General features: G+C 45.8%; 2 protein-coding genes across 2 annotated transcripts in view; one reads left to right on the top strand and one right to left on the bottom strand.

Moving 5' to 3' along the window:
• Nucleotides 1-2,468, top strand: part of RIGI (RNA sensor RIG-I) — a 61,101-nt gene extending 58,633 nt beyond the window's left edge. The window contains exon 19 of the transcript XR_007456531.1: nucleotides 1-2,468. The gene's annotated coding sequence lies outside the window, so the exon portion shown is untranslated.
• A 40-nt stretch (nucleotides 2,469-2,508) lies between these two features.
• Nucleotides 2,509-13,479, bottom strand: part of ACO1 (aconitase 1) — a 65,422-nt gene continuing 54,451 nt past the window's right edge. The window contains exons 18-21 of the mRNA XM_049624763.1: nucleotides 11,322-11,469; nucleotides 6,997-7,119; nucleotides 4,262-4,447; nucleotides 2,509-3,325 (exon numbers count right to left, since the gene is read on the bottom strand). Of these exons, the coding sequence (XP_049480720.1) occupies nucleotides 3,212-3,325; nucleotides 4,262-4,447; nucleotides 6,997-7,119; nucleotides 11,322-11,469 (571 nt within the window). The 3' untranslated portion in view covers nucleotides 2,509-3,211. The remainder of the gene's footprint in view (nucleotides 3,326-4,261; nucleotides 4,448-6,996; nucleotides 7,120-11,321; nucleotides 11,470-13,479) is intronic.

The following is a 13,479-nucleotide window of genomic DNA, read 5'->3' as shown; positions in this document are numbered from 1 at the left end:
AGACAAACCATCAGGTCAGCATTTCCTCCAGCATGTCCTGTGGAACACACACGCTGTGAGACGCTCTGAAGAAAATAGCCTGTGAGCAGATGGGCTCCTGTACGGTCTGCTGCCAGCCTGCCCCTCCAGTGAGTGATTTACAGCCTACATGGTCATTGTGTCATTGTGTCGGTTCTGTGCTAACAAGACCCACTTAACCCAGCGGTTCCCAAATACACTGACCCTGGAAGCCTGTTGTTCATGGGACACCGTTAACGTCCTGCAGAAGCACAACAGCAGGTATCCAGCCCGGACGTGGACTAAACAACCAGAGCCAAGTTGGAATGTTAATTTCAGGATCATAGCCAGTAACTCTTTTATTACCCTATGTAATAAAACTATATGGTTTCACGCAGCAAATCTGTACTTAATGCATAGGCCTCAGTTCTTGGGATACAAATTATTAAAACTATTAAAACTATCAGCTATAATTATATAATCTTTGTTCATGATAATTAGGCTGTCCAGGTGAACAAAAACTACTCGGGTGCTAAATTCTGTTTGTGGTCATGACACTTTACAGCTTCCTCAGAAGGCAGCCATGGAACCTCAGTTTCTCTTTTCCAGAAGTGATTCTCCGTTGCTCCTGCATAACCCTGCCGGGTACCACACTGTCCTCACATAACCTTGAACGGGAAACGGGGCCACAAATACTGTTCTCCATTTTGGCGACTTGGAAAACTCCCAATTTCAGCCTACAAAATACTGGCAGATAAATCTCTAAGTTCATAAACTAGTAACTGCCAGCCCAGAGCTGCTAGCGACCACATCCCCTGCACATGGAGCAGCCCTGAAGAAGGCGGCCAGTGGAGACGGAAGGTAAGAAGTGAGGGAGAGGATAAGGAGGGAACCTGGGTTTGAGCCACCAGATCCAATCAAGCCTAGGGCCGTGGCCACCTCTGTTCTTCAGGTTCTATGAGCCAATTATTATTACCATTGACTAATATTTTTGCTTAGCCAGTTTGAGTTGTGCTTCTTAGCCAGTAAGAGCTGTGACTAATGCACCCTTCCCCTAGCTTTCCCTCCACGTACTAAAGGCTGCCTCAGAGCCAAAGACACACGTGCTTACTTGCTGCATTGGATCAGTCTGTTACCTCAGGGTGCACACCAAAGAACACACGGTTTCCTAGCAGGCAGCAGGCGTGATGGATTTGGAAAGCTGTGAGAACAAAGGAGATGAGACTCCTGTGGAGAGGCGGGAGGCCTGGGACCAGCAAGGGCAGCATACGTGCAGTTGGCAGGGAGATTGATGCCTTCTTGAGAAACTAGGCCAGAGAAGTTTACTTGTTCCATCCGGTTGTGGCCAAGATTGGGACACAGGGCAAGACGTTTTATTAATGAACAGGCTAGAGGGTGTGTTTGGAGGCAGAGGAGTCTGGAAGTGAAGGGACCCCGTTCTGGAAGTCATAGCCACAAGAATCTGTCTCTGCATAGCCACTGGATTCGGGGAGCCACACAGCTCCCCAGGAGCTCAGTCATGGAGAGCTGAGGCAGTGAGGTCTGTTTTCTCAGCCTTTCTTTGTGTTTTTATGTTAGGACTGATCCTTATTTGAAGGTCCCAGGCTTTTTTTTTATACAACAAGGTTATGTCTGTAATTTTTTCTTAGCACAAACTAGGTCCCAGGACCTCAGAGGCAGGGATGCTCAATAACCTGTCTTGTCCCTTATCTTGGAAGAGGTAGAGACGGGACTTGATCCCGGGTGTTCCGATGGCCTGGCCACATTCCCTGCATGCTGGACTTGAGATTTAAAATTCATTAGAAGGAGACTAACTTGTGAGCTATAAGGTGCCCTGTTATGGACTGAATGTCTTTTGTCCCCCACCCCAAAATTCCTATGTTGAAGCCCTAACTCCCAGTGTGTCTCTTTGGAAAAGGGACCTCTGAGGAAGTGATTAAGGTTAAATGAGGTCCAGGGGTTGGGACCCTGATCTGATAAAATCAGTATCTTTAAAAGACAACAGAGAGCCAGCTCTTTCTCTGTCTCCTCACACATGCATTAAGACAGAAAGCTCTGACCAGGAAATGAAGTGGCTGGAAACTTGATCTTAACTTGTAGCCTCCAGGAAGGAGAAAATACATTGTTGATGTTTGAGCCACCCAGTCTATGATATTTTGTTACGGCAGCTGAGACATGTGCCCCAAAATGACGTCAATGACAATAAGGACGTAAACTAGAGGACACGAAAATAAAAAAATGATGATCTGCTCACCACACTTACATTATTGCTCCTACTAACTTCTTGTCTGCTCCCAACCAGGGCAGAGAAATCCTGGTTCCCCAACTCTTCCATTTCACCTGTATAGCATGGATGTGGTTGTAAAAGCAGGAGAGGTTAAACGTCACCCAGGCTTCAGGATGCTGGTAGCCTGAGACTCGCTCTGCTCTAAACAGGCCCAGACTGAAGCCTCACATACCACAGAATTCAATTCCAAAGTCAAAAAGGTTTGCTTGAAAATAGATTTAATCTGTTCTAAGTCTCTCTCCAAAACCACCTCCAAAGTCCTCCTCTTAACTGAAAAATTTTCTGGGGACGATTTTCGAAGATAGCAAAAGAAAAATGTCACAATTTCTTTAGTGTTGATCCATCCAAAGGTACATAATCAAAAAATGTCAGTGTCTGATCTGAGCTGTCTGGATCATTCACTCTGAAGGAAGAAGGGGGCAGGGGAGTCACAATCACTACTGTGATCTGAAGTGGGAGAAAGTTCTCATCTATCCATGTCAGTTAACTCTGGCATACTATGCATAGGCCAGGGAGTCTCAAGGGAAAGGTTTCACCGAAAAGAGGGGAGCAGAGCCAAACAGGAAAGAGGACAGGCAACACCTCCTGAGAAGACTTAACAGGCTGACAGTGAAAAAAATCAACATCCTGTAATCAGTTTCCTTAAAGACAAGCTCAGTTTTCCCTTTCTGGCACTACTGACATTGCCACCACTTGAGCTTCCAAATTCCAGAGAGAGAGCCAAAGATTCACAAAAATAGAGAATGCAGAAACTGCTCGTTTTGTGCCTGGAGGGATGGCACCAGAACACGTCCGTGCTCACGTGCATGTGTGCAAGGCAGCACCCCTGGGGGGAGGCCCGCACGTGGAGGGGGGTGCTCTGCACCAAGGGCCCGGCCGGCCGGTGGCACTTCGCTCCCTCCTGGTGCAGCTCCAGGTGCAGGTGACCTACTTGGCCATCTTGCGAACCATGTAGTTGAGGATGCCCCCGTTGTGGAAATAAGCAAGCTCCACGTCGGTGTCGAACCTCATGATGGCCTGGAAGGTCTTCCCGGTGTCAAGCTGTGATGACAAAGAAGCAGAGGAGAATCCGTGAGGGAGGAGGCTAGGCAGGGAGGGGCGCCCACTCACCCTGTCCTCAGGGCTGCCGCGTGCAGTCCCGGGCTCCAGCCCAGACCCAGGAAATCAGAAGCTGCATTTGGACGAGACCCCAGTGGACTTCTCTGCACAGGGAAGCATCATGGCGTATGAGTGATGGCGGTGACAGGCAACAGAGAACCAGGTCTCCTGGGGCAGCAGCAACTAACGATGTTCGGGATGGCGTTTTCTCTATTTACTTTGAGAGGCAGAGAGAGAGAGCATGCGCGCACCTCAATGTGGGGGCAGGGGCAGAGAGAGAGGGAGAGAAAGAATCCCAAGCATTCAGTGTGGGGCTGGAACTCACAAACCCCAAGATCATGACCTGAGCCCAACCTGGACACTTACCAGATGGAGCTACCCAGGTGCCCCTGCATGGTATTTTCTAACCCTCTCTAGGAGCTGCGGGTCAAGAGAAGTCTCATTAAGGTGGTCCCATAGGCAGTGCGGGGCACTTGGCCTCACCTCACATAGGGAGCTGTCATTTTTACCTCTGGGCTAATCAAAATCTGGGGCCTGGGGTGAGGCTCAGGGATGGGGTGTGTCCACATTTTGATAATAAAAAGGTATTTTTTGGGTAATGTGACAATGTGTGGTCTTTGAGCTTCCCCCACCCCTCTCTGGGCTAAGGGAGACTGGGCCACAGCAGAGACAGCGGGGCTGGTTGGAGGGTAAGAAAGGAAGTGATGGTGACCACACGCATAAACAAGCAGTAAGTAATCAGTCAACAGCTGCCATCCTCCCTGCAGTCCTACTGAGTGATTTTCTTCCTTCCAAACTCTACTCCTTTCCTTCTGACGGGATTGATTATAAACACACAGCCCTGTTTACTTGGGCCCGGTGCGGAGAGGCTCAGCTTACCTTGACCTGCACTTTCATTCGTGGTTTGAGGTTTTCTGGAATGATGATGGTGTATCGTTCCCGCCCTGTGAGTCCCAGGATGTCTGCAGTCTCCCCAGGAAGATATTCGAGGGGAATCACCCCCATTCCCACCAAATTACTGCGGTGAATGCGCTCGTAACTCTCCGCCAGGACAGCTTTGATTCCCTGAGGAGCCAAGACAGTACTTTGGACACAGTTCCAGTTTTCTTTAGCTACAAGGAAACTTTACAAAAGGCTTCTTAAGTCTTCTCACACCTAAATTCTTTCTAAGTACCAACTGGCTGTTTACAATAAAGTTGCTCTCTAATTATAAATAACACAGTAGATAGTCTGAACTGACTGCCTATAAGTACAGGCCACGTGCAAGCATGTGAATGGATTTTCTCAATCCACCCTCTGCCAGCTCTGGGAGGTAGAGGCCATTATTGTCCCCCCTTTACCCACGCAGTCAGTGGAGTAACTGGTATTGGAACCCATGTAGTTTGACCACACACTTAGCTGCTTTGTGATACAACATCTCTTAGCAAACTTTCATTGTTATCTGGATTCTACACCACAAAACACCATAATCATTTCTATTTCCCTGGGATTTTGCTACTATAGGTGTAGACACAAAATATTTAACCAAAAAAGCAACTTCCAGAACATACTATCGAGAAAGTAAATGATGTGCTGCTTTTACAATTCCTGTTTCAAGGACCGAATTGCACTGAATACAGTCTTGATATTAAGACTTCCTGTAAAGTACATTGTATTGGTGAACTAGAAGTGGCAATATACAGCAGTGCTCAATAAGCCAGGATCCTTGATTAACTAGAACACCCCACTCTTAAATATTAGTTAATTGTAATATAATATTAAGATACCCCTAAACGGGCTCTTGATACATAGAGTGCACTTTTTTTGAGGGGGGAGGGGCTGTAGGAGAGGGAAAGAGAGTCTCAAGCAGGCTCCACACCCAGTGCAGAGCCCGACTTGGGGCTCAGTCTCACGACCCTGAGATCATGACCTGAGCTGAAATCAAGAGTCGAACGCTTACCTCACTGAGCCACCCTGGTGCCCCTTTAGGGTATACTTTTAAGCCCCCCTGCATGAGGATCATTCTGGGAACTTGTTAAAAATGTAGGTTCTTTAGGCATTACCCCAGATCAGGACCTCTTGCAGGGAGCATGGAGGGGAGGAAGCTAGTGATTCTTGTAAGATGCGGGAGCCGTAGACACAAAGCACTGGTTCTCAAACTTTGCCACACATTCACATCACCCGGGCAGGCTTTTACAATGCCCACATGCAGGCCTTTCTCCTTAGCAACTAAACCAGAATCTTTGGGCATGAGATCCTGGCATAGGTATTTTTAAAAATCCCACAAGCGTTTCCACATTTAAAAATAAGTGTATAGCGGAAGAACACGTTCTTCAGAGCAGCAGATATTCCGTCTGGATTTACGTACACGTATTCACTAGGAGGGGGGTGGTCCTGTGCACGTGCCTAGCTCCCGGCAAGGGCTGCGCGGCACCGCAGACCGCAGTCGTCAGTCCCCCTCAGCCAGGAGCACAGCCCAGCACTGCTGAGCAGCCTGGCTTGGGCTGCCCGAACCTGGAGCCGTTCTGTACAGAGGTCTAGGCTCCTAGGAGCCCCTTGCGTGCCGGTTCTCTTACCCTCCGCCAGCTCTTACGGTTCCCTCTCTGGCTGCGTGCTGTACCGGGTCTCATTTCTACCACCAGCTCCCAGCCTTCTTCCTAAAACCCTTTCCTCTTCTGTCATTTCTCCGGTTCTTTCTAGCAGCTTCTCAAAAAGGCAGGCTTTTGATATATTACCAAGTAATCAGAGAACATCCTCCCCCCACCCCGTGCCAGAGCAAAAGGATGGATTAAAAAAAAGAAAAACACAGTAGGTGTGATGTTCAAACACATTATCCTGGACTTCTGGAGGGCAGCCTGCCAGACACCACATTCTTTACTGTAGACATCAACTTATTTAGCGGATGTCAACTTACTTAGTGCTTCCCAAGGCTTAATTTGCTGGAGCCATAAATCATTTGGATTGACACTGGCTATGGCGTATCACCCAACCCCGAGAATTAAAGCTGAGTTGCAAGGCTCTTCCAGCAAATGCTCAGGAGGTAAAAGCTGCCTGCTCCCTGCATGGCCCCTCCATGGGGACGCCGCCAGAGGGTCAGGCCCTGAAATGGTAGAAGGTTCTAAAGAGCTGCCTGTCTACATCCAGAGAGCACTGCCTTTTCCCTCGGGAGTCTACAAGCTGATTCACCGGCAGTGAGAAGCGACTGTAAAAACGTGCGCTCCCGCGTGTGTCCAAAGCGCAGGCTCCTTACTTTCCCCTTCTGTGAACCTCCTGACCGACAACACAGGATGGGCCGCCCGGGCTTACTGCGCTCCTGGGACAACCGCCTGAGATACATTTCTGATCCTCAAACTGAGTATTATGAAAACCATGAAATTCTTCCCTACAAAACAAAGACATACATACACCCTTTTCAACAGAATTTCAGAGACTTCACAGACCCTCGTCCCAACTGCTCTACAGACACCCCAAAGATCCATGGTCTCCCGAAAATGAATAACCGATCTAAGGAACCAGTGCAACTCTAGGTCACCCTTCACTGAGTGAGGTAAAGCCAGGTCCACCATGAAGCAGTTGCACAAACATCACACGCTTTCCTGAGCTCGCCTGCTGGGATCTCTCTCCATCATACTCACCAGGAGGAAAGGGCCCTTGGCCGCCCAGTCCCGGGAGCTGCCCGAGCCATACTCTTTGCCAGCTAGCACGATCAGGGGAAGGCCAGCCTGCTGGTACTGCTCCGCGGCATCGAACACATCAAGCTGAGGAAGAGAAAAGGAAGGTTTTACAGATGCGGTAAAGGCACAGAGTGTGGACACAGGCAGTGGCACCTGGTAACTGCAGGGTCAGAAGGGTCTTCAGTGGCCCATGTCAACACAAAGCCAACAGAAACTCAACCAATCAGTTGTCTGATTTACAAATTTCCAATTAACTCCATCTATTTACCCCTACCGGTGAATTGTATATTCTTTTAACTGAAATGCCTGGTTGTTGTCCTCGTTTTAGAAAAACAATTCTAATCTTAAGGCACCAAGGGAAAAAAAGGAAAAGATCAGACTTTTTTTCCCCTCTTCCGTTGATTAAACAATTAAAAAAAATTTTTTTTTGAATGTTTATTATTTTGAGAAAGAGACAGAGTGCGAGCAGGGGAGGAGCAGAGAAAGAGGGAGACACAGAGTCCCAACCAGGCTCCAGGCTCTGAGCTGTCAGCACAGAGCCCAACGTGGGGCTTGAACTTACGGACTGCGAGATCGTGACCTGAACCGAAGTCGGACACTTAACCGACTGAGCCACCCAGGCACCCCTGATTAAACTATTTTAAAGCTTAAAAAACAGAGAATCTCAGCTAAACCTGGGATTTGACTCAGAGACTCAGTCACGGTCCCTTGGGAAGGGTAGCTAAACACAAAGAAGGCAACATGTTCTAAAATCATAAAAAATGCAAATTTTTATTAGCCACCTTTCTACATGGAAGTCAAGGCAGAGACAGTAGGAAGTAGAAGCCTCCATCAATAAAGGACAGGAGAGGACTAATATTTTAGTGTACATGAGAAACATCTAACACAAACAATTTCATGTGTTTTTCACAAGAACTCTGAATGTTCTGCGGAGCCAAGACTTCAGGAAGATGTGATATTGTTGCTCGTGATTAAGTAATGAAACAATTGTTTCTCCTGGCTACTTAAGGAAAAAAAAAATCCCTCAGAAGAGTGTTTCCTTCAAAAGAAGCTCTAGAAAGGTGTATAATCAAACTCCGAAGTAAGCTTTCACAAATTACTATTTTGGCGGGCTGCTGGCGCCTCTGGTTAGTTCTACATGGCCCTCTGGGAATCTGGGGAGCTTACACAGCAACAGCTCCCTGCACTCTCCCTCTCTTCTAAAGAAGAGGACATAAAATTTTGTTGTTTTCTTCTATTGCTCCTCTATGGCTCTAGTGTTATATTGAAACCACCAGTTCTTCATTTCTCCATTTTGTTATCTACCAATTTCCTGCTTCAATGGGGATTTGGCTAACTACCATTCCCCTAGGGTCCCCTCTCCCCAACCTCCCAATAGAATTATGTCAGACATTTTGGGTAAGTCAGTATTTGGTATCTGCATTACTTTGACTATGTGAATGTTATTTATAGCTGAGTCATGTAATATACTATGATTTCCTTTTCTTGGCAATTAAAAAAAAAATCCCCACTGGTATTGTGTGTGTGTGTGTGTGTGTGTGTGTGTGTGTGCGTGCACACACACTCATCTATTTCTATGTCCCTACCCATCAATGAATCCTCAAACACTCTGCCTAAAGTACAAATCTTCTCTAAGGACATTCAAATGTATCAGGAAGTATGTCATTTGTTTTTATTTTTGTTTATTTTCTAAATGTTTATTTTTTTTTTTTAATTTTTTTTTCAACGTTTTTTTATTTATTTTTGGGACAGAGAGAGAGCATGAACCGGGGAGGGACAGAGAGAGAGGGAGACACAGAATCGGAAACAGGCTCCAGGCTCCGAGCCATCAGCCCAGAGCCTGACGCGGGGCTCGAACTCACGGACCGCGAGATCGTGACCTGGCTGAAGTCGGACGCTTAACCGACTGCGCCACCCAGGCGCCCCTAAATGTTTATTTTTTATTTTTGAGAGAGACAGCAAACAGGGGAGGGACAGAGAGAGAAGGACAGCAGGCTGACCTGATGTGGGGCTCAAACTCACCAACCATGAGATTTGTGGATGGCTCAGTTGGTTAAGCATCAACTTTTGGTTTTGGCTCAGGTCATGATCTCACAGTTCATGGGATCAAGCCCCACTGTTAGCCTTGTGCTAACAGTGCGGAGCCTGCTCGGGATTCTCTCTCCTCCTCTCTCTGCCCCTCCCCTGCTTGCGTGTGTGCGCTCACACATACGTACTCTCTTCTCTCAAAATAAAGAAATAAACATTTTAAAAAATAAAGATGAAAACATCCTTTCCATGGAGGGATAACTCCTCAAGCTTCAGTCCTATTCCAATTCAGACGGATTCTTCTCTAGATGTGGTGCACTGATGTTATGGAAGAATCTTCCTTCACCAACGTCCTGGGGATCCCTTGCATTTCTTTTCCTGGATCCTACATCTTCCCTTTTTGGCTTATTCCCTCATTTTGGTAAAACGCATTCACCAAGTCATTTCCTGAGACAGGGATTGAGGGGTATTTTTAAAGTTTTTGAATCTGAATATGTTATTATTTTTAACATAGGACATGGAATCCTGGGGTGCAAACCAGTCTGTTTCCAGTGTTGCTCTGAGCACTTCTAATCCCCAGAACATTACACATAAGCTGTTCTTCTTGCTTTTGAAGTTTGTAGATCTTCTTCTTATCTCTGCTGCACTTAACTTCCCAATGATGTGACTTGGAGCTGTTCTCCCGTAATCATGTGGGCATTCAGTGGGTGTAATCTGGAGTCGGATCTTGCAGTTGGGGAATTTTCCTTGTGTTACTTCTTGAATATTTTCCTCTCTTCTCTTTTCAGCCTCTCTGTTGAGTCAGATGCCGAGCCTCCTCATCTCCGTCTTGAATTTTCTTATATTTTCTCTCTAACTTTTCCTTTGTCTTTCTGTTCTATATTCTGAGAGATTCTCTCAACTAAGCAACTTTTCCTGTGAAATTTTTTAGGGGCTTTTTTTTTAATTATTAAAAGAGCCCATATTTATTATTATTATTTTTTTATGAAAAGTCCTTTTTGTCCTCTGATTACCTTATACCACCAACAGAAAATCATTTCAGCACTCTGAGAAGACAGTATTTTTCTTGCAGTTTTCTTCTGCTCCCTGCATTATCTCTGTTATCTTCTTTCCCTCCCCACACCCTGTTCTTTGTGTATGTCTATCTTTCAGGTTCAAGGCTTGGCTCAAATGTCGGTTCATCTCGGTCTCCTTATTTCAGATGAGGCACTGAACATCTGACCAGAAGTTCTATGCCACGGCAGGACTTGTAAAAATAAGAGGGGTTCACTGTGACGGCCGTATACCGGAGGCCTCCCAGTGTCTATAACTGCACGCCTTTTCCCCTTGGTCTCTTGGGCATTCGACCATTTAATTGTATTTTTTTCATTGAATAGTTTATCGTCCCTGTTCTTCACTGAACAAGTATCTACTGGGCACTGACTTTGTGTTGGGTCCTGGTGACTAGTGATTATCTGTGAAGAGTCTGCTTTACTAAAATATCATCTGTTACAACTGGGGCATATGGGTGGCGGTAGACCACACTGACTTCGGAGCCAGACTCTCTAGGTTTTAATATCCACTTTTGGGATCTTAAAACACGGACAATCATGGTACCTACCTCAGAGGGTTGTGATGAGGATTAATAGATCAATATATACAAAGAGCTCAGAAGAGTACCTGGATGTAGTAAGTTCCATATAAATACTAGCTACTATTATTGTTAAGTAAGTCGGAAGGGCTATTTCTCAAGTAACTTAAACAGTGTTCAAGCAGCTTTGCAGTATCTGCTGGATGCCGAGGACAAACTGCATGTGTCAGAGAGTATCTGCCACATTATATGTGTCATTCCATTTAAGTGTAAGCCTCAGAGCCGGACAAGGCAAGTATCATTCTACTTTGCAGGTCAGAAAAATGAGGCTCAGAGAGGAAAATAACTTGCTGAATGAACGCTCCACAGCTGGTATGTCCGATTCAAAATGTAGACTTTCTCTGCCTCTCACATGCCTCCCATCTGTGGCTCAACAAGTCCCGCTGTAACAGGGCCAACTCCAAATGGCTCCCATTAGGACCCTAGCAGGCCTCCGAGGGCCCTTTTTTTTCTAGTGGTGTGGTGAGTGAAATTAAATGCTAATAAAGTCATACAACAGTGCTTGTTGATAAAGAGCTCTGGAGACCTTAACCTGGAATTTCCCTCCTCAAATACCTGAACCGATGAAATTTCAGTCAGAGCCTGACAAATGCCGGCCTCTCAACCAAGCAGAAGACACAATACTTACAATTTCTCCAGAAGGCAGATGTATAGTCTGTGGTGCCTGCTTGTTCAGAAATTTGTTTAATAAGCGAATGTTGGCAAATGTCCCCCGTGCCATGATGGCATCGTTACCTCGGCGGGAGCCGTAGGAGTTGAATTCTCGTGGAGTCAAGCTAATAATGCAAGCGGGAGAGGAGCTGGCTTAGTGAACGGAACAAAGGTGAAACTTAACTTACATCAAGACAAGAGAAAAACCACAGACCTAGATAGCTCTCTAATCTAATAAGCCTTGCTCTTCAAGGCAGGAAAGCTATTCCTAACATCTGCTGAGGACAGTAGAGGCAGATGTCAGAAGTGGGGCACTGAAAGGCAGAAATCAACATTCTCCTCAGGTTAACTTGTAGTCTCATAAATCTGGGTAAAAAACCAGGAGGAACTCTATTGAGTATTTATTTTATTTATTCATTAGGGTAGCCTAGGGAACTTCACAAAAGATAAAACACTAAAAATAGGTAAGAAAAAGAAAACAGAAAGAATAATCAGTATAGGCCAGTCAGGTGGAGCCAAGAATGAGGGAAACACAAGGTACATTCTGTAAACTAACAGGAAGGAGATCTACTTCTCACGAACTCAATGTGCTGGGCAGACACACGACTGGCAACGTGGTTTACGATTTTCATAAGATAAAAATCAGAGCAATGCTGAAGAGGCAGAACAGCTATTCCTTGTCCTGAAATCAAAGAAAAATCCTGTCTGTGGGCCCCAGTGAAAGGACACTTTGTGACGGCAGGGACAACAGCTTACAATTAACACAGCGATCAGCTCCCTGGCTGTTTCTGAAAATGCTAGGAAGTGTGTCTGATGGTGATCTGATCTCATGATGAGATGTAATTTGAAGATTGAGAGAAGGTGTGAATGGGCTTTAGGAGTAGGTGAGCATATCTACAAACTCCTGAAATTGTATCTGGAATGCTGGGGATATGTGCATTTTTCTGGGAATGTACTGTATTTCCCTTCATTCATTTCCCTACGATTCCCATTCTCAAAAGATTGTCAACAATCACCAATCAAAAAAAGTATTGGTCACGGCTTGTTTCCTTAGTTTCTGTATTCAGCTTCAATCTCTGTTTCTCTGTTTGCTGTTGAATTCTTTTCTCCCATTCATTCATTCACTCAACATTTACTGACCACCAGTTATGGGCCAAGAACTATTCAAAGGGCCTAAGGTACACTGATGAACCAAACAGATTAAGATCTGCGCCTTCGCAGGGCTTACATTCTAAAAGGTGGAGACAAAGAAATCATAATAAAAAAAAGAGCACTGTTTATTAGTGTTACTAGAATGTGGTTAATAACTGAGGGAAAAAAAAAAGTAGATCAAAGCAAAGAGAACAAGAGCATGGGCAGGGTAACCTCATGGAGGAAGACTTGAATTGGCAATGGAGTTAACCAGGCAGATTATTTGGGGGAAGAGGATCCAAGAGGAAAAAACAGCCAGCTCAAACCATCAGGCAGAAAGGCGTTTGGCTTTGCCTGGAACATTTGATAAACAAGGCAATCGCCAGTGTAGACTGAGCTGCACGGATGAGGGGGAAGGGCAGGGATTCGCTGACACCTCTTGAATATCACCTGCCTGTCTCTGCTTGCTGATGGACGCTTGTCTCCCATTCAAAGTACAATCATATCCCTTTAAAACCTTACTATATGCGTCTGTGTATAGAAAGTTCCTGTACATTTAATACAGTAGTTGCCCCACATTAAAAAAAAAATCTTGACATAGACTCCTGTATATCACCTCCGCTAGAGGTGGGCTATCTTCTTAAACCTTCAACACTCACATTTCTGGGGAACATGGAATAGTCTTGCTCTGCACATGACTGTCCCATAGGATGCACTAGGAGAAGGCAGAGACTGAGTGGAGCACAGTAGGAGGGGGATGTATGAAGAAAACAGGTCAGCTACCAGGCAAGTGCGGTGAGGGCAAGGCAGTTTTCCTCTCCCACTGACAAAACAAAACACAAGAAGGAAGGGAAAGGGAAGGGAAAGGGAAGAGAAAGGGAAGGGAAAAGGAGGGGGAAGGAAAGAGAAAGGAAGGGAAGGGGAAGAGGAAGATAAGGGGAAGGGGAAGGGAAGAAGAAGGAAAGAGAAAGGGAAAAGAAAGAAAGGAAAGAGAAAGGGAAGGG

Source organism: Panthera uncia, chromosome D4 (assembly GCF_023721935.1).
Source record: "Panthera uncia isolate 11264 chromosome D4, Puncia_PCG_1.0, whole genome shotgun sequence".
Classification (NCBI taxonomy): domain Eukaryota; kingdom Metazoa; phylum Chordata; class Mammalia; order Carnivora; family Felidae; genus Panthera; species Panthera uncia.
This window is presented reverse-complemented; position numbering and strand designations above follow the sequence as displayed.